The 23,477-nt window shown below is 38.5% G+C and overlaps 5 protein-coding genes across 7 annotated transcripts; all 5 read left to right on the forward strand.

Moving 5' to 3' along the window:
- Positions 1-4: 4 nt before the first annotated feature.
- On the forward strand, positions 5-2,336 carry LOC6505069. The gene is made up of 2 exons (XM_001965483.3): positions 5-505; positions 1,064-2,336. The coding sequence occupies exons 1-2, from the start codon at positions 73-75 to the stop codon at positions 1,786-1,788; spliced, it is 1,158 nt and encodes a 385-aa protein (XP_001965519.1). The 5' UTR covers positions 5-72; the 3' UTR covers positions 1,789-2,336.
- A 911-nt stretch (positions 2,337-3,247) lies between these two features.
- LOC6505070 (glutathione hydrolase 1 proenzyme) lies at positions 3,248-11,512 on the forward strand. 2 transcript variants are annotated; one of them, XM_001965482.4, is made up of 3 exons: positions 3,248-3,548; positions 7,346-8,551; positions 9,370-11,512. In XM_001965482.4, exons 1-3 carry the CDS (start codon positions 3,544-3,546, stop codon positions 9,896-9,898), a joined length of 1,740 nt encoding a protein of 579 aa, XP_001965518.1. In that variant the 5' UTR covers positions 3,248-3,543; the 3' UTR covers positions 9,899-11,512. The 2 variants fall into 2 exon arrangements, with proteins under 2 accessions (XP_001965518.1, XP_014760277.1); XM_014904791.3 differs by lacking the exon at positions 3,248-3,548 and adding an exon at positions 6,982-7,016.
- A 1,021-nt stretch (positions 11,513-12,533) lies between these two features.
- LOC6505071 (N-acetylgalactosaminyltransferase 7) lies at positions 12,534-18,505 on the forward strand. 2 transcript variants are annotated; one of them, XM_044717407.1, is made up of 5 exons: positions 12,534-12,863; positions 13,046-13,290; positions 14,795-15,271; positions 15,962-17,051; positions 18,083-18,505. In XM_044717407.1, coding segments are annotated over exons 2-5 (1,773 nt in total). In that variant the 5' UTR covers positions 12,534-12,863; positions 13,046-13,085; the 3' UTR covers positions 18,084-18,505. The 2 variants fall into 2 exon arrangements, with proteins under 2 accessions (XP_044573342.1, XP_001965517.1); XM_001965481.4 differs by having other exon boundaries at positions 15,962-18,505.
- Positions 18,506-19,408: 903 nt separating this feature from the next.
- On the forward strand, positions 19,409-20,258 carry LOC6505072. The gene is made up of 2 exons (XM_001965480.4): positions 19,409-19,723; positions 19,811-20,258. The coding sequence occupies exons 1-2, from the start codon at positions 19,504-19,506 to the stop codon at positions 20,062-20,064; spliced, it is 474 nt and encodes a 157-aa protein (XP_001965516.1). The 5' UTR covers positions 19,409-19,503; the 3' UTR covers positions 20,065-20,258.
- Positions 20,259-22,421: 2,163 nt separating this feature from the next.
- LOC6505073 lies at positions 22,422-23,275 on the forward strand. Its single transcript, XM_001965479.4, has 2 exons — positions 22,422-22,772; positions 22,838-23,275. The coding sequence occupies exons 1-2, from the start codon at positions 22,541-22,543 to the stop codon at positions 23,092-23,094; spliced, it is 489 nt and encodes a 162-aa protein (XP_001965515.1). The 5' UTR covers positions 22,422-22,540; the 3' UTR covers positions 23,095-23,275.
- Positions 23,276-23,477: the final 202 nt, after the last annotated feature.

Below are 23,477 nucleotides of genomic sequence, written 5' to 3' on the forward strand. Positions count from 1 at the left end.
ATTCGTAGAGCTCAGTTTTACTTTTACACTGCTTCGATTCGAATCAACTTCTAAAATACAATAAAACACAAAATGAGCAAATCTCAAAAAGCGACCGCGAAGTTCAAACGCGGCAAACGACACACTAATTATGGAAATACGGCGCACAGCAACCGACACAACCACGCCCACGCCCACGCCACCCACAACACCCGGCCGGACGGTCTCGAGAAGGAGGTGGAGAACTCCCGCAAGGCGGTTGAACGCCAACTGATCTATCTCTCCGAATCGAATCGCGCCTCAGCGCCACCCACTCGTCCAGGGCGACGTGGTGCGGGCGGTAGAATTGGTGGAGCCGGTGGCGCCCCCATCGGCGGCGGCGGTGGTGCCGGCAATGATTCGGCGGCAGGACATCGTCGGAGACAGGCGAAGAAGCAACCCCAGATGGGAGTGTCACTGCCCATGAGAGATGAGACGCCATCGCCGAAACAGAAGCCAAGATCAAGAGCCAGGACGCCATATAATGGTGAGTGAAGGGGTATAATAATATAAGATATAATATAAGAGTTATAAAGTGGAGTTTATGGAATATATGATACCCGGTACTTCCTTAAGATTCTTAATTTTTTTTTACTTTAATTTTAAGTATCTTATGAGAACTATAACTTAAAAACATCATAAAAATCTTTTTAAAAATGACATAAAATTCAAAACCTACTCATAGACACCTTAGACAACCCCAAAATGACATTATATATGGACATGGCGACCCTGAAAACCACCTAACCTCTAAAAAGACCAATATATATTGACATGACAACCCTGAAAACCACCTAACCTCAAAAAAGACTACCAAGTAGGCCTTGGAACTCTAAAAATTAAAAAAAAAACCCAATCCAAGCAACCTGTGACTTTCATTTTAAACCCAAACTGCCACCAAACATATTCGAGAAACCTCAGTCCAAATTTTCACCTTCCCGGAGTTTATACACTTTTTATGTTTAATTTTTTTTAAATTTACTAAAACAATTCATTTTTTTTACACATTTTATTAACACACATTTTGTATTGTGACTGCCCGAAGTATTTATGGAGTCACCACGCCGGAATGGACTAACGCCCCGAGATCCTGTGGCCGAAGCGGAACTGGCCGCTTTGCTGGCCGCCCAACGTAACGGTACCGGATCCTCCAAAGCACGTCGCCTTCAAGAGGTCCTGCTGCAGGAGGACGGTGACGGTGGGATGGAGGATGAGTTCGGACGTCTGGATTTGAATGAGAATTTGGGCAGCTATCCGCCGCCGGCAGAACCACAACCGACATACACGTGCGGTGTGTGTGGCGCCAAGTTTCATATTCGATCGCTGCTGGGCGCCCACCGGCGGACCCACGACGATGACTTCAAGGTGCGCTTTCGCGGACGACGTCCCCGTGATAGTAATACGACCTTGACGGCCGGCAGCCAGTGCAAGTTCTGCGATCGTCGCTTCGATCTGGAGCGGACGCTGCACATCCATCAGATGTGCCACTGCAAGAAGATACCGCCGCAGCAGCGTCGCAAATTGGCCTACACCGAACTGGCGCACGAGAAGAAGGCGCCGCTGCCCAGCTTCCAGAGGCACTCCCACTCCCATTCCCACTCCCATACCCGCACCCACAACCATGGGGGTCATCACTCGCATCGGAGCAGTGGGCGTGGACATCAGGCCGCTTCGGTGCCGGCCATGAAGCATCCTTTGATGCAACAACACGAACAGGATCTCCAAAAGACCGTGCTCTCCAACCCGGCGGTGCACGAGCGCTGGCGTTAGGTCCAGAAAAAAATAAAATATATTATATTAAAAAAATAATATAATATAATAGCCAGTACTATCAAGAACATCAAGCCACCAACGCTTGTTTCCCAGGGCACTAGGTGGTTAGCAGGATATTTAGACAAATGGATAATGGATCAGGATAATGGATCAGGATAATGGAAAACAAAACACAAAAATCAAAAGAAAAAATATGAAAAAAAAAAATATAACAAAAAATCAAACTATTATGAACAGAGAAAGGATCAAAATGGAGAGAGAGCTTGAAACCGGGAAACATGTGTTTTTTCAGAGTGGATATCCGACAGAACACGTTTTACCAGAGAGAGATAGAGAGAAAGGAGCACGGAATATGTAACCAGCCACCACAGCTTCCGTGAGTCCTTAAGGACACAACAAAAATTATAAAAAAAAAAACGAATATCAAGAAAATACAATCCAAAAGAATGAAAATAATACGTGTTCTGTCACTCTGGCGTTGAACAGTCTACACAAAATATTATAAATTAAATAAAGCGAAATTTAAAGTCCCCACAAGATAAAAATGGCCTTTTTAAATGGATTTCATTAAGTGGGTAACTAGTTATAGAACTAGTTACTTGACTGATTACAGAGGTAATGGATGTCACTCATACGCAGGGTGGGCTTAGATTTTGATTTTTGTTATGAAGAGATGAAAAATAATTTATAGAAATAATTATCATAGTTGGGTTTTGATTTTTTAGCTTTTAAGTATAGTATTAAGGGCATATTACTCATACGCAGGGTGGTCCCATAAAGATTTCTAATTTATAATTCTTATAAAAATTTTATTTTATTACTTTTCGTGGTTTTCAATACAGATTTTTCTTTTTCTTCTGAAATTATACGTGTTTTGTTTAGAAAATGATTTCCAATTTATTGGAATACTAGGCGTATGAGTAATATGGCGACCCCCAAAACATAAATCAGAGATGCTCAGTGAAAAGTTCCTAGTAACTCGTTAGAGTGCAAGTCTTTAATAAAAACAATTTTTTATTTATTTTTAAGACTTTTAATTTGCAATTCCTAAGCTTTAATCATAACAATTAACAATTACAATTAACAGTTCATCACTCTTTTTAGAAAAAAAAAAAACAAAAAACACCTGAGAACGAAACCAGCTGTAAGCCAAGCCACCATCACCAAAGAGAGTGAGGCAGAGAGTGAGTCAAGCTCAGCTCAGCTTTTTCAATGACGACACACAAACACAGATTTGAGCTTTTAGCGGTCAAGCTCAAAGCCAAGGCACCTGTATGGACACAGGTGTCTCTCTTGTCTGAATCTCTCTCTCTCTCTCTTTGGCACTCTCTGACTCTCTGACTGGAATGCGCGTAAGCGTGTCGTGTGCAGGGGGATACAGTTAACAAGAAGAAAGAGAGCATTGGAGCGACCAAACTAGTGATCGCAGGCCTCTGCGAGAGTGAGAGCGGGGGATATAAAAGCAGATCTCCACCGGCACAAGTGGAGCTGCACAAAAAAAAATATATAACTTTTTCATTTTCAAACGGAACTTTGGCAAATCCGAACTTCTCCTCCGTCACTTCTTCTTATTTCTTTTTCGCTGTCACTCTTTCGGTTTGTTATTGTTATTGTTTTTTTTTTCCAGTGTTCGGTGTTTTTGTGTTTTTTTTGTTGTTTTTTTTTTGGCCAAGGTTCTCCGTACGAAAATAAAATATTAATTAATTTAGTTAGTTAGTTAGTGTGTAAAATACGCCGAGGAAATCACTTAAAATGAGGTAAGAAAAATCAATATTTCACCTGCCGACAGGTGGGTGTCAGAAGCTCGACATGAGAATTTCCACATTTCAGTTGTACAAATACCAACGGATTTAAAAAAAATTAAAAACTAAAATAAAAATAAAAAACTAAGCACTTGGAACTCTCATTCATCAGAGAAGTATCGGGTTTTTTTTTTGAAATATGATCCATTAAAAAATCAGTAAAATGTTAAGTGTAAAATTATTATTTTTTATTTTTTGTTGAATAATCTCGTAAAATATTCTCATTATACAATCTAATAGTGTGAAAAAAATAACTAATTGGATAGTCGCACTTAAATGTTACAATTATTTATGGTTTAAAAAAAAAGCCATTTTTTTTAGCAAGTCAGTTTAATTTCTAGGGAATTTTTTTTTTTTTTGCCATTTTTTAGTGAAACACTAGATCGTGGCAGATAAGATAAACCTATATATTTCGCTATTACCAGCAGTAATTGGAAACGATATCAAAGAATTTATGATGCCAGGTTACCTTTTAGAACAAAGGGTGGTCTAATAGGGTTTCTTTTCAAGGGGGGGGTTTACTTATAGAGGGCACTATAGATCCAAAAATAAAAGATATAAGGGTAGAGATACTACTATTATAGATCTATTAGAGCAACTGCCACTGTATAGGTATTCATAAACCCATAAATTTCGATTCTCAACCCAAAAGGTTACCCCTTATTTTATCAGATTCTATCAAAAATTGTTGATAACTTTTTTTTATGGTTTATGGTCCACCACTAAAGATATATAACCCACTACCATAAACGATTAAGCCTCATATATCTCGGGTTTTGAAGAATAAACAAAAAAAAAGAATTTTCATTCAGAGCCATTGACAGCCTGGGTATATTTTTTGGTTTATGGATATAGCTTTACCCCCAAACTCCGATAAGATTGGGATAACTGGGGACACTTGCCAATGGTATTTACGGTTCTACGTCAAATAATAGCCCTCAGCTTGCAGGAGAATAAAATAATTAGTGGCTTAGAGTACAGAGAGTTGAAAAAACAGGTTTCCATAAAAAGAAATCCCCCTCCACAGTAGAGAGTTTTTTTTTTGTATTTTTTTTGCATAAATTAGTTGCACTTTTGACTGTAAATTTCTGTTATGAAATATTAAAGCTATATCTTTAGTTTACACCTGCCAATTGGCCAAGAATGACTTTCGTTCTGGGCCAAATGTCGTCACTGGCTTTATCATCCCTCCTCCTACTACTACTATATACTATATACTATATACTATATATATGCCGTGGCAGACACGATCCGATTTCAATGACGCGGCATTATATTCCAAAGACTGATAAATACAAATTTGTTTTGTATTTTTTTTGCTATTTTTTGCACGTCTGTTTTCTGATTGTTTTCGAGTGGAGGTGGAGGTGGAGGTGGAGCTGGGTTGGAGCCTCAAAGAGATCTCTCCTCCGATAGATGCGTAATGAAAATATGTAGGTCTCCTCAGATCCCACCTCTATATCATATTTTATCTTATCACCTCCTATGGGAGGTAGAAAAGCATCCCAAAATAATCAATAATGTCACGAGGTGTGTTTTCAAAAAGTAGACATACTTCTCTATATATTTCTCTATATTTTTCGATTTAATCATTAATTACTTCAAGTCTACAATTATAATTACAAATTAAGTGGATTGTATCTCAAGTGGTTGGTTTAGTAGATACATCTTTTGTTAAAATACTTAAAGACTATTAAAGTCGTGTAATTATAAAAATTAAAGATAGACAATAATTATCTTATTCAGTCGGTTGTGGAGGTTTTTCCCAGATCAGAGATATTTTAGTGTAAAGTGGTTTAAAAACACATCCAAAGATGAAAGATAATATTATTATAGACTAAAATAACAAATTTCCCTTTATTATGGTCACACTTTCTTCGCCTTACATTGAACTTTTGTCACACTTATCCTTAACCTCTCCTCGAGCTACAAAACAGAGTTCTACTAGTGATATTTTCGTGTTAGATGGCTAAAAAACAAATTCAAAGATCAAAGATATTATTATTAGAGATTAAAATAAATAATTTCCCTTTCTTATGGTCACACTTTTATTGCCTTACTTTGAACTGTGGTCACATTTATCCAAAAATACTGTAATGATCTCTAAAATATACCCATTTATTAGCCAAAATTTCCCCCAGAGTTATAAAACCCATTCAAGTACTTCTCACTTATATTTGTGATCACTTCTTATCGTTTTGTTTAAAGATCGCTTCATTATCGAGTGTTTTGGAATTATTACACTCCGTTCCTCCATTCCTCCATTTCTGAATGAATTCCAACCGACCATTACCATAAACTTTTACAATTTCTGAAACAAATTAGCCCCGACATCGGGCCACGATAATGAGGATAAAGGCCGCTTTAATCCCAGCCGCTTAATCATATAGTAGTTCGATCCGAGGTGCGATATTTATGATTTAATTGGAGGCCGAAACCGCTACCGAAAGTGTGAGTGTGATATTGTAAAGTCCATTTCCTAATCGAAACCAGATCGATCTAGATCTACCAATGGCTTATCGGTTATCGATTATCAGTTATCGATTATCGATTATCGATTATCGGGTATAAATGGGTATGCAGATCAGTATTATGATTCAGCAGAAATCGCTTAGAAAGCGGTAGTCCTCTTAAGACTAATCTGCAGACGGCGCCGATAATCGAAATTTGAAAAAAAAAAATTTTTTGCTGACATGCAAAAAAAAAAATTAATACAAGTGTTGTTGGGGAAAGTCTCCCCATTGCGTTCCCCAAAATCTACGTTAATTATAGAAAATTGCCAGTTAATAGCGCTTGAGTTTTTATTGGATCTTAGGGTTCTTGGCATTTTATTTATTTTTTTTTTTATTACCACTAGGATTATTACGCGTTGTGCGTGAAGAGGTGGGTGTTGAATGGACTTAACTTATCGGAGATCGATAATGATCCACTCGAACGTATAGTACACCCTTCCCAGACCCATCCGGTCATCTAAAAAAATTCAACTGTCATGGGACACTCCACAAATAATACTCAATATATTATAGGAGAGAGATACTGAAATGCTACTGAAATGATTAGGGATAGGGTTTTTTGGTTAGAATTCGATTTTATTTGTTTTTTTTTTAGATTGCTGACAATGATTCGACTAATTTAATTGAAGTCTTAATTGAAGGAGATTACTAATGTGACAGTTATGGCACTCACCCCCTTATCACTAATATCAGTTAAGACTCTATAATATTTCCAGTACTTCTATTCTCTTTCAAAATTCCAAGTAAGCTATGAAAATATGATCACTTTTTATTCGGCTATTTTAGCATTCCAGTGAAATTTTTACGTCATTTTTTTTTTATCTAAAATTTTTTAATTAAATTTTTTATGGTAAAATATGTGATTTGAAATTTATGGAAATTTTTTTTTAATGGCGAAACAAAAAAACCGGTATCTATTAATTGTTTTTTTAAGAAAATAAATACATTTTTTTTTTCTTGTTTTTTTTGTGTAGGAGTCGAACTCGTGTTTTTTAAGGTATTCTATGTTTCGACTTGATCTTAATTTTTTTTTTTGAAAATGACTTGGCGATTTTTATTCGATTTTTTTTTTTATTCGATAACGGCGCCGAAATCAAAGCTAATCGTTGGAACCGCCACCGCCGGGGCACTCCAAACCTGAACAGCTTCGGTCCTCGATTTCTCGAGAGGCTGATCCCAATCTTTGGATGATGATTTTAAAGAAAAAATAACTAATTTCTATATTATTTTTGCCGACAGAATCGTGTGGAGTAAGCAGGTCTTCTTATGGCTGCTCCTGGCCGCCGTAATGGTCACCGCATTGACCCTCGGCCTGGTCTTTGGACTGAGGAGCAAGGACACTCGCCTCATCAGCGGCGCCGTCGTCTCCAATGGCATCGGTTGTGCGGATATTGGCGGCGATGTCCTCAACGACGGCGGTTCGGCGGTGGATGCCGCCATTGCCACGCTGTTGTGCGAGGGCCTCCTCCTGCCCCACTCCATGGGCATTGGCGGGGGATTTGTGGCCACCATCTATACGAGGAGCACTCGGAAAGTGGAGACTGTGATGGCGAGAGAATCGGCTCCGGGAGCGGCCACCAAGGACATGTTTGTGGGCCAGTCGGAGATCACGGGCGCCAGGGCGGGCGGTGTGCCCGGCGAGATCCTGGGCTACTGGGAGATGCACCGGAAGTACGGCATCCTGCCGTGGAAGCGTCTCTTCCAGCCGTCCATTAAGTTGGCTCGGGAGGGTCATGTCGTCTCCAGATACCTGGCCGCCGCCATCCAATCCAAGTTGCCACAAATCCAAGCGGAACCATCACTGTCCTCGGTCTTCCTGAAGGGGAATGGAGATGCCTATCTGGAGGGGGATTACATGAAGCGAACTGTCCTGGCCGATACTCTGGAGAGGATTGCCGAGAACGGTGCCAGTGAGATCTATGATGGCGGGGTGACCGGACGCATGTTCGTGGAGGACATCCAGGCGGCGGGCGGTATCATCACCGAACAGGATCTTCGCGATTTCCGAGTGCGCTGGGAGAGTGATGGCCACATCTCCGCCCACATCACTGGGGGCTACACCCTCTATACCACGCCCCTGCCCAGCAGTGGTCCGGTCCTCACCTTCATCTTGAACCTCATGGACAGCCTGTATACGGACAAGGAGGAGGTGTACTGGCAGCGGGTCGTCGAGTCCTTCAAGCACGCCTACGGCCAGAGGACGAATCTGGGCGATTTCCACGGCGATGAGGAGTATGGTCCTTCGATCAATGCCACCTTGGAGCAGATGCTACGTCCGGAGTTTGTCGAGAGCATCCGGAAGTTGATACAAGACGACAGGACCTCGCAGGACTACGCGTACTACGGGGCCAACTTCACGGTGGAGGAGGATCACGGCACTGCCCACATGAATGTCCTGCATCCCAACGGGGACGCCGTCTCCATCACCAGCACCATCAATAACTAGTGAGTATTAAAATTAATATTATTAAGTAATAATATTTATAATTAATATATTATTACTCTCAAAAAAGACTGATAGCAGGGGCTCATAAATTAAATATTTTTTGATTGTCTTAATAATTTAATATTTATGGCCAGCTCTTTGGTTTGGCAATTTCTTTAATTCCTTATCTATCTGATAGTATTTAATAGCTTTTTTATTAAATATTTTATGATTTAAGGGTTTAATTTATTAAATAAAAATTAAGGCAGCTTTTGTTTTTGAAATTAAGAAAATCTATGGATAGGAGATTCTATTTTAGATGGAAGAAGTATCGGGTATCATATCTCTTTTATAATTTTATCTTTAAGATAACCAAGATAACCAGTAGCTTCTATTTTAGAAGAAAGAAGTACCAGGTATTATATCTTTTTCATAAAAGTATCTAACAGATAACTATAGATCCTTTTTTAAGAAAAGGAAGTACCGGGTATCACATCTTTTTCACATAATTGAATCTTTAAGAAGTACCAGGTATAATATATCTTTATAGTATAGTATCTTAAAGATAACCGTGGCTTCGTTCCTAAAGGGAAGAAGTACCGGGTATCATATATCTTCCACAAAAGTATCTTAAAGACAATCATACCTTCTTTTTTAAAAGTACCAGGTATCATATCGCCTTCATAATATTATCCTAAAGATCGAGATAGCTCTTTTTTTAAAAGTATAGTATCTTAAGGATAACTGTAGCTCCATTTTTAAGAAAAATAAGTACCGGGTATCACATCTCTTCCATAGTAGTATCTCAAAGATAACCACTATCCCTTCTCTCCTTCAGTTTTGGCGCCAAAGTGGCCTCCGCCCGGACCGGCATCATCCTGAACGACGAAATGGACGACTTCTCCACCCCGGGCGTGATCAATGGCTTCGGGGTGCCAGCCTCGCCGGCCAACTACATCCATCCCGGCAAGCGACCCATGTCCTCGATGAGTCCCGCCGTCGTGGTGGACCCGCAGGGCAATGTCCGGCTACTAGTTGGAGCTGCCGGCGGCACCCGGATCACCACCAGTGTGGCAGAGGTGATCCTCAAGTATCTGGTGCGGGGCGAGAGTCTCAATTCGGCGGTGAACAATGGAAGGATCCATCATCAGCTGGCACCGATGCGAGTCAGCTACGAGGTGGAGGTGGAGAGCAGCACCGCCGACTACCTGAAGCAGGTGGGCCATGTGATGTACGAGGAGCCGCAGGGATCCAGTTTCGCGGCAGTCACCGCCATTGGAGCTTTGGAGGAGCCGCAGCCCTTCTACGATCGCCGGCGGATCGGTAGCTCTCTGACCATCAAGAAGACCAACAAGATGCAGCACTAATCCTCCATTCCGATCCCCCCCCCTGCCATGATCGTGATCGTGATCGTGATTTTATTTATTTATATATAAATTTAAGTTTTTAAGAGGCCCGCCCGTAGTAGGCCCCCCGTGTATATAATTGTTGGAACCATATTTCGAATAGAGGAGTGTCTTCGAAAAGAATTCTTTTATGTTTAAATAACAGGCTGTGAATGCCGAAATAGCCAAATAACTGATTGTCTTTTTACTGAAAGCATACTAATACTTTAATTGGTATTTTATTGTACATATACGCTATTCCCATACACCTGTTATTTTTTGAATAAAAAAATTGGAGTTTGTTTCAAATTATTTCTCCAAAAAAGACATAAAAGTACTTTCTGTCTTTATGTTGAGGAGTTTTGAGGAGGAACTTTAAAGGAAATTATATTCCAAAAACTTTCAAGGGCTTTCGTCACTGGAATTGTGAATAAAAAGTATATTTTTTGCAGATTTAGTGTTAATTTTATACTTAAAAAAAGAAAAACACATTTTAGAAGAGTTATTCAACTTCATAAAATAGAAGAAATATTTCGTCACCTGTAACTTTAGCTCGGAAGGGTATTTAGCTTGAGAATTTGATGAGATTTTGCAAAAAAAAAAGGCATAAAAGTACTTCCTGTCTTTATCTTGGGGGGTTTTGAGGAGGAACTTTAAAGGAAATTATATTCCAAAATGTTTCAAGGGCTTTCGTCACTGGAATTGTGGATAAAAATATCTATTAAGCAGATTAAATGATAATTGCTTACTTTAAAAAAGAAAAACACATTTTAGAAGAGCTATTTAACTTCATAAAATAGAATAAAAATATTTGATTAATTGATATTAGAAGTTCTGAGAGATTTAAGTGGTTTTCGTCACCTTTTATTATAGCTTGGAAGGGTATTCAGCTTGAGAATAGGATGAGAATTAGAAAAGATATACCCATATTAGAATTTCAGTCACTTTGTAAGGTGGAAAAAATCCTAATCTAGTAATCCCTGACCCTCGATCCAAGTAATCCATGGAATCGAACTTCCTGTCACAAATTCCCGTACTCCCAAACCCATTTCCCGACAAAGTTCATTCTACACAACGAGACGGAACTAGCCAGCAACAAAATTTATAATTTATATTATATCTAGAGATTTTGTTTTTAAATAATTTTTGGATATATTTTGTACGAAATTATTAGAATTATTAGAATTATTAGACTTTTCTTTTAATCATTATGACACGACCATTGCCACCCAAGAAGCCTGTTCAGAAGGATATTCCTTTCAAGAGTCGGAGATCAATCAGGAGGACCAAGAGACCGAACCAGAACTCGCTCCCCAATGGCCTCAATCCCAATCTGTTAAAGCGACTCCGAGCGGAGATAATCCAACTACTCATGGGACTCTCCAGGAAGAATATCAATTAATTTCGAACCGAGACATCCCAGGCAGATAAAAAATCAAGATTCAAAATTATCCATCTAGTTCGGCAACGCAGGGACATCGAACATTTAATCAAGATGATGAACAATCCTGCTTATATTAAGCGGAATAATAAACACGCCTAGTACAGTCTGAGAATTTATACATAAAATTAGCAATAAAAGATAATAACAGATAATATACAAATATTTCGTCACTAAAATTGGTGGATTAAAAGATTCTGTTCTGCAGAATAGTGGGGAATCGATCTACGAATCATTTGAGGTACTCCGCATTAGGATCGGATGAGTATTGGCCTTCGAGAGGGTAATCAAGTCTTCTAGAAATATGTTCAATCGAGTAATCCTTGAGCCCCGATCCAAGTAATCCATGGAATCGAACTTCCTGTCAAAAATTTCCGTATATCCAACTACTCATGGGACTCTCCAGAAGGAATATCAATTGAGTTCGAACTGATACATTATCCCAGGCACATTATACAAAAAATCAAGATCCAAAATATTTAGCCATCTAGTTCGGTAACGAAGACAAAGCAGGGACATCCCATATTCAATCAAGATGATGAACAATCCTGCTCATAATAAACGAATTATGAGAAATTATAAAAGAATAATACAAAATTAGCTAAACAAGATAATAAAAGTAAACGATAATAGAAGTAATAAAAAATATTTCGTCACTAAAACTTGTGGATTAAAATATATTTCATAAATTTAATTTTAAATGTGTGTTTTAAGTAAACAAAAACTTCTTAAATGAGCGATTATTTGTGACTAACTAAATAAAAATATAGGAAAAATTAATATGAACTGTTTTGTGGGTTTTCGACACTAGTATTTTAGCCGGGATAAGAACTACTTTCCCTTGAGAATCGGCTTAAAATTTCCAAGGATGACTAGTGGATGATATGGATGATATGATATATCCATTAACCTAGTAATCCTTGTTTTCTGTTCCTGTCAAAATTTTCGAATTATTCTGTTAGTTCAGAATATATTTTGTAATCAAATTTCATATATTTTATAATCAAATAATGAGAAAAATTAAAATACTGGTTTTTAATATGTGAAATTTAAATTTGGCGCCCGTTAGAGATGGGAAAACAAAAATCCCGATTAAAAACCCTCCGCTAGAGGTCGCTAGCGACCAACACTTTCTCCCCAATTTTGGCCATAACGCGTGGCTAGGGGCCGAAAAACGGCATAACGCCTTACCAGTTGAACATTTCTCCCTTCTTTTTTTTGTTTACGTTTGCACCGCAAAAATTCGTGCAACTGCACTCGCAACATTTTCTGTCGCAACGTCTGCCGGCGTCGAGGGCTGCTGCAGTAATAAAGTGCGCCAACGGAAGGAAGTGCAGGCGGTTTCTCTGCCGATTTTACATTTTCCGTTCTTTAATGAACAAAGTTCCATTCTTTTTTTTTTTATTCCTCTTCATTCTACGGCGCCTGCTTTGATCAGCAGTTTAGTGTGTAGTTCTTTTGTCTCGCTTGCACTAAAGGCGGTAAAATAGAACAAAAAAAAAACTGGTAACAAAAAAAAAAACTGGCCAAGAAGAAGAAGAAGCAGCAACAAAGCAGGCAGCGGCATTTGAACCAAAAATTCTTGTGCTTTGATTTCATTTGTTCTGTTACGGTTCTCGGTGTCTTCTTCTTATTTTGGCCAAGTCTCTCCAAGACACGTCAACAAAAAAAAAAAATTTTAATTCCAGCCCGGCATTAGAGAGAGGCAAGAGAGAGAGAGAGAGGAAGATGCGCGTAAGCAACATTCGCAGTGGACGGATCTGCCGGTTGGCCCTGTGCCTCCTGGTCATCCTGCCGCTACTGTATCTTTTGGCCAACTGGAGCGACCATCACAAGCGGGTCCAGGAGGCCTATCACACCCGCTTCGGTGGCCCCAAGTTCGCCCACCAGCGACTGGAGGGCAGGCCCAAGGAGACCCCCAAACTGGTCGAGGGTGAGTCTTTCCCAGAGGAAGAGGTGGAGGTAGTTCTCTCCAAGATCTGGGCTATCTCCAGAGGGAAACCTGTTTTTTTTTTTTTTTTTTTTTTTGACAAGTTACACCATGTAACATGTGTAGAGACACCTACAAGTCGGAGATCTACAAGATTTGGAGGTTTTTTGGGGTTTCTTGGGAGTGTTTTTCTTCTTTTTATGGAGATTTGCAGTTATTTTTAGTTTTTAAAAGGTAAAAAGTCTTAAAATGTTAGCAATATTATGGGTTTTTTTAGATTTTTGGGTATATGTACAAAGATCTTCAAAGAATACGATTTTTTTTAGATCTTTAGAATCTAGATCTTAAAATACAGTGTTTTTTTATAGATCTTTAGGATATAGGTCTTAAAATAAGGGACTTCTGATAGATCTTTATCATAAAGACTTTAAAATAAACTGTTTTTTAATCGATCTTTAGGATATAGACCTTAAAACATAGTGTTTTTTTTTATCTTTAAGATATAGATCATAAATGAATAGGTTTTTGTAGATCTTAGGGATATATGTACCTATATCTTCAAGGAATGGGTTTTTTTTATAGATCGTTAGGATACAGATCTTAAAATAATGAGTTTTTTAAAGATATATTGTATATAGATCTTAAAATAACGTGTTTTAGTGGAATTTTTATCACATAGACACTTCAAATAAAGTGCTTTTTATTAGATTTTTAGGATATAGATCTCAGAATAATGTGTTTTTTGTAAATCTTTAAAGAATTAATTTTTTTTTATGTTTGGGATATAGATCTCAAGATACTTTACAGATTTCCAAAAAGCACCTATAGATATAGAATAGAAAAAACTTAAAACTTTAAATAAAAATATTTTCTTACAAATAGTTACATTTTTCAAGGCCCTAAAAACCATAAGTGATAAAGCTTTTTTTTATAAGATATATGACAGAAGATTTAATAAATAAAAGAAATAATATAATAGAAGATACAATATATAATAAAAATAAATTTAGAAAAGATATAAAATAAATAGAAAATATAATATATAAAAAACTTAACCTCTTAAGAACTTAAGTGATAAAATAAAATGATAAAAAAAATGACTAATTTTGCTAATGGCTTGATAAAAAAAAAGAAGATACAAAAAGCAACCTTATCTTTCAGATAGAAAATCTTCAAATATGTGAGTTTATAGATAATACTCAAATATCTCTCCTATTTATCAGAAAAAGTATGATTTCTATGCCATAAATAGACTATAGAACACTTGTGGGTAAAAATTCTTTATAAACAACTGCTTTTAGAGATCCCCCGAATTATAAGGTAAAAAATGAAACAGAAACTCTATAATTATGAGTGGCAAGTCATCTGGAGATACGGGCGGATAGCTTCTGGCCAGTCCAGACCAATATTTAATATTTAAACACCTGCATTTGCATTCACATTTTAAACGGAGTGTACCATAGACCTCATTCTCCAAGCCAGAAATTAATATTCCACTTCATTCCAGGATTGGGTAACTTTGAGCCCAAGGATCTGAAGCCAAGGACTGGACCTGGAGAGAATGGCGAGGCCCACAACCTGTCCAAGGACAAGAAGAACAAGGCCGACGCCTCCGAAATGGAGTACGGGATGAACATCGCCTGCTCCGACGAGATCTCCATGCACCGGACGGTGAAGGATACCCGGCTGGAGGAGTGCCGCCACTGGGACTATCCCTACGATCTGCCCAAGACCAGTGTCATCATTGTCTTCCACAACGAGGGCTTCTCCGTTCTGATGCGAACCGTTCACTCGGTCATAGATCGCTCCCCCAGTCATATTCTCCATGAGATCATCCTGGTGGATGACTTCTCCGACAAGGAGAACCTCGGCAATCAGCTGGACAAGTATGTGGAGCAGTTCAAGGGCCTCGTCAAGGTCATTAGGAACAAGGAGCGCGAGGGTCTCATCCGGACGAGATCAAGGGGCGCCACTGAGGCCACTGGTGAGTGATGAGTTGGTAGCTTGGCTATCTGCGAAGTCGGTGGGAGAACGTGTCTGGAGCTAATCGGCTTGGATATTCCCACTCAGACGTGGGAATTCCATTTCAGCCATTTGGAATTCAAAGATTAGACGGAGTTGGAGTCTCTTTTTATCTTTTCTGAAGACTGAGTCATGAGATTCTACTGAGTTTTAGAGATTGTGGGAATTTTTAGAGAAATATCAAAAGATTAAAGCTCCGAACTTGATTAATTGATTTCTCTATAAGGCATATTTTATTTAATTTTCTTTAAAAATCAAGGTTTATGAGTAATATATGGTAGGTGGTACTCTTTGCTTTATGTTTTTGTTTAAAATCTTAATTGGAAAGTCACTTTTTCATTAAAATCTCAATAGAAAAGTAAGAAAAGTTCAACTTTCTACTCCTCAGACTATAATTCCCAACTACTTGGTCATAATTATGCAAACAAACATGTCAAAACCTGTCCAAAACCTAAAAAACTAACCTCATTCTTGCATCAGATGGCTTAGAAGTACTTATAAGTATGTTTTTCTTTAAAATCTTAGTAGAAAAGTGAGAAAAGTTCGACTTTCTAAGACTTCCTACTCCTCGCACTATAATTCCCAACTGCCAAGTTAAATTTTAGCCAAAAAACCTGTCCAAAAACTAACCTCACTCTATCGATTCCCCCAGGCGAGGTCATCGTCTTCCTGGACGCCCATTGCGAGGTGAACCTCAACTGGCTGGCACCCCTCCTGGCGCCCATCTACCGCGATCGGACCGTGATGACAGTTCCCATTATCGATGGGATCGATCACAAGAACTTCGAATACCGTCCGGTTTATGGAACGGAGACCCACTTCCGTGGCATCTTCGAGTGGGGCATGCTCTACAAAGAGAACGAAGTGCCGCGTCGGGAGCAACGTCGGAGGAGTCACAATTCCGAGCCATATAGAAGTCCCACCCATGCCGGCGGTCTGTTTGCCATCAACCGGGAGTACTTCCTGGAACTGGGTGCCTATGATCCCGGCCTGCTCGTCTGGGGCGGTGAGAACTTCGAGCTGAGCTTCAAGATCTGGCAGTGCGGTGGGAGTATCGAGTGGGTGCCCTGCTCCCGGGTGGGACATGTCTATCGCGGATTTATGCCCTACAACTTCGGGAAGCTGGCCAGCAAAAAGAAGGGTCCACTGATCACCATCAACTATAAGAGAGTGATCGAGACCTGGTTCGATGACACGCACAAGGAGTACTTCTATACGAGGGAGCCGCTGGCCCGCTACCTGGACATGGGCGACATCAGTGAGCAGCTGGCCCTGAAGAAGCGTCTCAACTGCAAGAGCTTCCAGTGGTTCATGGATCACATCGCCTACGATGTGTATGACAAGTTCCCGGGTCTTCCGGCCAACCTGCATTGGGGTGAACTGCGTTCCGTGGCCTCGGATGGGTGTCTGGACTCGATGGGCCTCCAGCCGCCGGCTATCATGGGTCTGACCTACTGTCATGGCGGTGGAAACAATCAGCTGGTGAGACTGAATGCCGCCGGGCAGCTGGGCGTTGGGGAGCGGTGCGTGGAGGCGGATCGGCAGGGCATTAAGTTGGCTGTCTGCCGGCTGGGTACTGTGGACGGTCCCTGGCAGTATAATGAGCACACCAAGCACCTGATGCACCGCGTCCACAAGAAGTGCATGGCCCTGCATCCGGTCACCCAGCAACTGGCCCTGGGACACTGCGATGTCAACGATAGCTACCAGCAGTGGTGGTTCAAGGAGATACGTCCGCGCTGGTAAGTCCTGGAGGGAGCAGGGAGGGCACGAAGGCACACAGGATGTCATCACAAGGATGAAGAGATCATCAAGGGTTTCAGCCGGGGGCGCCAACGGGGGGGCGATATTTTAGACAAAAAAAAAAAAAAAACAAAAAACAACAGAAAACAAAAAACTTAAAAACAAAAAAGCAATTTAGTGAAAATGAGAAATGATTAATGGAATTGTTGTTGGTTTTTGTAACGCAATACGACTATATATATACAACAAAAAAAAAAACATAAAAACAAAAAATCATAAAAACAAAAAATATAAAAAATAAACAGATAAAAAAAAGAATCATTAAAAAATAATATTTAAAATTAAGAAAACAAGCACAGACCGGAGGCAGGGGCATGGAAATACTTTTCAAGGCTCTCTTCCTCTCTCTCTCTCTATCAAGGACATTAAATGTCCTTAAGGAAGATATTAAAAATTAACACCAGAAAGCTCCCTAAAGATATTCTAAATTAAAAGTATAATTTTAAAATATGTAAAAATTATTTAGAGAGAAAAATTTAAGAGATCGTTTTGGAAAAATTTAGTCCATGATATTTTATTCCAAATTTTAAATTAAAAACTATAAATTTTAGAATAAAAATTACTAAAAAACAATAAAATCTTTAAATATTGTTTTTAAATTAGAAAATTACTTTAAAAAACTCTCTTTTTCAAAAAACAAAATTTTAATAATATTCTAATATAAATTTTATTAAAAAAGACTAAAAAACATAAAAAACAATCACACAAACTTAAAATATTTTTTTACATAAGAAAATTACTTTAAAAAATATCTATAAAAACCATTTTAATATTTAAAAAACAAAATTTTAATACTTTTATTAAATTTTAGTTAAAAAATGACAAAAAACATTAAAAAATATCAAGAAATCCTTAAATTTTTTTTTAAATAAGAAAATAACTTTAAAAAAAACTCTCTAAAAACCATTATACTATTTTTAAAAAAACAAAATTTTAATAATAATCTTTATTTTTTATAATTTTTTTTTAGAGAATCTCATGGTAAAAAGGAATAACTCTACGACCCCCTCTATATAGAGTATAGTATTTCCATGACCCTCCCCCCCCATGACCCCACATACATGTATGCCTCCCGTTTGTGCCGATGAGTGAGATAGAGAGAGAGTGCGTTAGTTGTAGAAACGAATGCGAAAGAGATGGCGAGTGCAATAGCCGAATAAATAAATAGATTGTTTTCCATTTTGCTTTATGATTGCCACCCCTAACCACAAATCAATGTACTAACTTTAGTCCCTACATCTAAGTACTTCCCACTAAAGCTGCCACATTCCAATTTCTTCTTTTTTTTCCAAAAATTTTATTTAAAATTTCGACAAAAAAAAAATGGGAAAAATGGAAAAGCGAAGCTCAAAATAATCCCATAATATATATATATATATTTTTTAAACTATTATTTAATATTTGTTGTCTCTCTTGGATTAAAAAAAAAAATAAACAAATATTTTAAATTTGAAGTGTAACTCTAGAGTTATCGGATAAGTCTGAAATAATAGAAATAGAAATAAAAAAAAAAAACAAGTTTTCTAAACATTTTTAAAAACAAGAATTTTTAATGGTTAACCCCCTTTTTTAAGATAGATCATTTTTAAGAGTGATGATTCAGTATTTATTGTTAAATAGAATCAGAAATAACAAGTGGGGGAAAGTAGATGATTGGCTCGATTGTCGCAATATCTGAGTTCCAGGGAAGTCCACTGGAGATAAGATTCCGGGAAGCTAGTCACCAATAACAGGTGGATGGATAGGTGCTTTTTTTTTGGGCCAAGAAACTGTCCACCAGCTGCCCTTAATTAAGAATATTTTTTGCTAATATGTTTTTCTCGAAATTCCCATACTCCCCCAACATCCAACATTTTTTTGGGGGGGGCTATCTTCCGGATGGGGCGGGGTCGGGATGATTAGATCCAAACGCAATAACACCAAAAATTGTTCAATTTAATTGAGTCAAGTGGCGGGAGGCCTCTCTTATCAGTGTTATTATTGTTGCCCTTCCCCCGAAGGGTCCTTGGGTTTTTTTGGTTTTTAAAAAATTTCTAACCCTATTTTTTTTTTAAATTTGATTATTTTTCAAAAGAAATAATGAAAAGTAATCGAGAAAAGTGGTTTTTGTTTTTCAAAAAATTCCCTATAATATAGTTTTTGAGAATAGAGTATTGCTTTCGTCGGTGTGTTAGCTGATAGCACTTTGGATTAGACATTGTTGGTTGGGCCACTTGAAAATTGGCAATGCCTAGATTGGCCGAGGCCCAGATAAGGGCCGAAAGACTTTCCCGGACGTGGTATAAATAGTCGCCTACTCAGACCTTGGCCCATCATTCCGTGATTTGAACGCTCGCTTCCCGTAGTAATTGGAATTGAAGTTTCCTCTTCCGCTCTAAATTATCGAAAAAAATGTCTCAACTAAGTCTGATCCTTTTGGGCTGCCTGGTGGCTAGTGGAGCTGCCAGCGTATTGCCAAGTGCCAGGATCCTGGTGGTCAAGGACATTAAGGAGTTTGTCGTTCAGCATCCGGGGGTGCATCTCCAGGCCATGGAGAAGGAAGTTGTTCCCTCAAAAGCCCGCGAAGCTGGTTCCCTAACAGTCCGCTATAATTTGGGAGCTCGTATTGGTGGTAAGTTTAAAAAAAAAAAAATAATTAAAAATTAGAATTAGAAAAGAATTAGAATTAATTTATATTTGTTTTCTTGCATATTTTTAGGCGATCGCCTTGTGGCCCAGGGTGCCGATACCTTCAACTATTCCCAGCTCCAAGACGTTAGCCTCCAGTTGACCTATCCGGAATCTGGTGCCGGCGCCATCGTCTCCTATGTCCAGATCCTGTGCACCCAGGACGATAGTGACGGCAGTGCCTATGTGATTGCCGGTGGAATTGGCCAGCGCCTCATCTCGATTGTCCTGGAGGCGAAAAACACCAGGAACTTCTCCTACCATGTCGAATACTACGGACAGTAATAGGTCCCCTCCTCCCTTTTAGAAAATAATTCTTGACTTTGGAGTTTTTTTTTTCTTAAAAAATCTTTAAAAAAAAAATATATACATAATATCTAAAATAAGAAAACTAAGTTGTTCTATTTTTCTTAATTTTCTAATTTAAATAAATATATTTTTGGAAAGTATCGGTTATCATTATACCAATATATTATAGAGGATAGATGATTTATTTTTGTTTATATTTTTGTTAGAAAAGTCTATTGCTGTTTATTGGCTGATAAATTTTAAATTAAAAGATTATTTTTTATAGAAATCGAAAAAAATTACAAGTGGGTAGATAAACAAAGAAAATAGATACGAGTTTGACTTCAAATTGTTGCATACTTTTAGGCGGAAATACAATTTATTTGCCTTTGCCAATTTAAATGAGCCTTTTATTAACACTTTTCTTCTCTCCTTTTATTTAAATCTTATTATTTATTCAAGATTTAATATTATATAATATTTTCCCACTGTGTAGTGGGTTGGATGGGATCATATATCATCTATCCATCCCCACCCATTGGGTCTCCGACCTAATCTCGAGCAATAGAAAATTGTTTTTGACGCTCACGCGCCTTCCACTCGAACAAAAAAAAAAAATACGAGACAGCCGCCCCTGAGTGCCATAAATCTGGGCCACCACTCACCTGCATCTGATTTTGATTCGGATCGGAATTATATACCCAAAGAATCCCAATCGGAACCGGAGTCAGTGTCGTAAATTTAATGTCATGGGCTTGTGATTCTCGCCCCTCCATCGTCATATTTTTCTCTGACGTATGGCTTTTGCAATGCACGGGAATGTTTGACAAAAATGAATCATTTGATTAAATTCAATTATGTAATAATCTATTAGGGGGGTTTTTAAATGATTTCTGGGGTAAATGAACTTGTTTTTGGACTTTTATCTGCTTGTAAGCTAGAACCAAGTGGGAATTATAAGCGAGAGATTTCAGAGATAATCTGAAAGGGTTTCGGAACTCTATTTTGTTCTTAAAAATAATATTATTTAGGTTTTTGGACAATTTGGGAGGTAATTTATTCTATTTTTCTACTTGTAAGCTAGAACCCATTGGGAATTATAACAGAGAAATAATCGAAAAGTACATTATAGTGATTTTTGAACGATTTCAGAGGTAATCTACCTCATTTTTCTACTTGTAAGCTAAAACCAATTGGGAATCATAAGTCAGAAGTAATTTAAAAGGTTTAAAAAGTGTATTAAATTATTTAAAAGTGTATTATAGGTGTTTTAGAACGATTTGAGCAGTAATTTTCTCTATTTTTCCACACGTGTGCTGGAACCAATTGGGAATTATAAGTGATTATAATATTTTTGAGTATATTATAGTGGTTTTTGAACAGTTTGAGAGGTAATTAACCCTTGCAAGCTAAAACTAATTGGGAATTATAAGCCGAAGATGGCTAAAACGGTTTCAAAATACCTGTTTTAACCCTTGTTCCTGTTTTTAGTCCTTACTGAGCAGAATAACAGTAATTTCTTACTACTTCAAGTACTAGACCCCTCCTTAAGACCTTTTTTTTGACTAGTCCAGAGAGAAATTTCCGCAAAAACAATGAATCACTTGACGAAAGCTACTCACAACTCACGCCGGTGGGACTGAACCCGGGAATACCGATTACACACAATCCCATTCATCCGCTTGGGTCTTTTTAGAGAGGGGGAGGAGCTACTGACTACTCTATGTCCAATTCCGGTCTATTCCCGAGTGTCTACGTCGGGTAGTAAGTAAGTGCCTAGCCATATTACGTCTCCCAGTATGGCCATGTTGAGGGGCAATTGACTTTATTGATAGGTTTATTTTTTTATTAGATTGTTTGCCATTGTGGGCCAATATGCATATCAAGGCTAAGATTGCCATTTGGCGCAAATAAATAAACAAACAAACACGTGCTATGCGATCGTTAGAGATCCATCCCCATCTTTTCACTCCATTAATTGAAAAATATTGTGAAATATACTATATATATTATATGCAAACAGTGGTAGGTACTTGAGAGAGTTTAGTTCCTGATTCTAAGAGAGGAAGTGTCTTGGTCCTTGGTTGAGTCATTAAACTATTAATAGCTTCTGGTTTTATGTTTTAAAATCCGCTCAGATACCAACCAATCAACCGATTAGTGTAAGCCCAAAAGTGGACTATTTATAGGAACTGAGCAAAAAGTATTATGGCCAATTAATGGCAGCAAGTGCCGAAAGTGGCATGGCCGGAGCCAATTCCGGAGCTTATCGTTCAGTTGTCGAGCCAACCTAACCATCTTATCGGAGGAGTGACCGCCGATAAGGGGGGCTTCCATATAAAAGCGGTACACAGCTCCTAGACGAAGCCAAAATCCAAAAAACCATCAAACTGAGACATTAGAACTTAGCTCTTTCTTATTATTTTATTTTATTTTTTTTTGGTGATATTATTTTTGTGACGAAATCCCAGAGATGTTTCGTATTTTGTATTTGATGGTGGTATCGGTTGTGGGCATTGTTGCAAGTGTCTCGGTCTTGGGACTACCCCATGCCCGGGCCAGTGATCTCGCCTATACGGAGATCACACCGGTTACGGACGATACTCGCTATACGACCATCCATCCGGAAGTTGTCCTCACCGAGATGGACAAGGTGAAGCACTCCAAGGGTAATGTTGTCTTCACATCCGGAGAACGGACTAAAGGTGAGTTACCATAAACTAGACCCTTCTAATCCTCAGAAGACTAAAGAAATCCCTTTCTTTTTAAGGCGACCGTGTCATCGTCAACCATTATGATTCCGAGAGCTTCGCCAGTGCCGTGGATACGGAGGTTTTAATGAACTATCCATCCGGATCGAGTACTGGAATCACTCTAACCTGCATTGAGATTTATGTGGAAATGTCGGCGAATGATACTGGTGGCTATATCACCTCTGGTGGCATTGGTAACTTCAATGTGGAGGTCTTGCTGACCTCCAACTTGACCCGTACCTTTGCCTACGAGACCTTCATCTATGGCTACTAGAAGATGTTCGTTCTCTCTCAGATCTTTCAGCAACTAATAAAGTTTCGCTTGGAATCCAATTGTGATCGTAAACTCCTCCAGCAGACAGTTCATGTCTCCTCATCCTCAGAAAAAAAAAACAAGAGTATTATTAGATCTAGATTTAAAATTAAAGAACAGATTTTCCTGTTTTCAAAATCCACTTGAATTTGTTTTCGCTTATCAGGAGAAGAACCCTCCTCCGGAGTCGTCTTATCATCGATGCAATCGGGGCTGGGACTGGGTCTGGGGCTGGGGCTGGGGAGCCAAACTGCGTCATTTCGGTTTCCCATTTAATTGAAAGTCAGTGCCCAATCGGACATCATGCGATATATAATTAAGATAAGGTTTCAGATAAAATTAGC

The sequence above is a fragment of the Drosophila ananassae genome, chromosome XR, assembly GCF_017639315.1.
Source record: "Drosophila ananassae strain 14024-0371.13 chromosome XR, ASM1763931v2, whole genome shotgun sequence".
In the NCBI taxonomy this organism is placed as follows: Eukaryota; Metazoa; Arthropoda; class Insecta; order Diptera; family Drosophilidae; genus Drosophila; species Drosophila ananassae.

Coding starts and splice junctions, on each gene's coding strand:
- LOC6505072 (XM_001965480.4), top strand. CDS start 19,504: ATGTCTCAACTAAGTCTGATCCTTTTGGGCTGCCTGGTGGCTAGTGGA. Junction 19,724..19,810: donor TTTGGGAGCTCGTATTGGTG/GTAAGTTTAAAA, acceptor GCATATTTTTAG/GCGATCGCCTTGTGGCCCAG.
- LOC6505073 (XM_001965479.4), top strand. CDS start 22,541: ATGTTTCGTATTTTGTATTTGATGGTGGTATCGGTTGTGGGCATTGTT. Junction 22,773..22,837: donor ATCCGGAGAACGGACTAAAG/GTGAGTTACCAT, acceptor TTTCTTTTTAAG/GCGACCGTGTCATCGTCAAC.
- LOC6505069 (XM_001965483.3), top strand. CDS start 73: ATGAGCAAATCTCAAAAAGCGACCGCGAAGTTCAAACGCGGCAAACGA. Junction 506..1,063: donor AGCCAGGACGCCATATAATG/GTGAGTGAAGGG, acceptor GACTGCCCGAAG/TATTTATGGAGTCACCACGC.
- LOC6505070 (XM_014904791.3), top strand. CDS start 6,997: ATGGCGAAACAAAAAAACCG. Junction 7,017..7,345: donor ATGGCGAAACAAAAAAACCG/GTATCTATTAAT, acceptor TTTTGCCGACAG/AATCGTGTGGAGTAAGCAGG. Junction 8,552..9,369: donor ACCAGCACCATCAATAACTA/GTGAGTATTAAA, acceptor TCTCTCCTTCAG/TTTTGGCGCCAAAGTGGCCT.
- LOC6505071 (XM_001965481.4), top strand. CDS start 13,086: ATGCGCGTAAGCAACATTCGCAGTGGACGGATCTGCCGGTTGGCCCTG. Junction 13,291..14,794: donor GACCCCCAAACTGGTCGAGG/GTGAGTCTTTCC, acceptor ACTTCATTCCAG/GATTGGGTAACTTTGAGCCC. Junction 15,272..15,961: donor GGGCGCCACTGAGGCCACTG/GTGAGTGATGAG, acceptor CGATTCCCCCAG/GCGAGGTCATCGTCTTCCTG.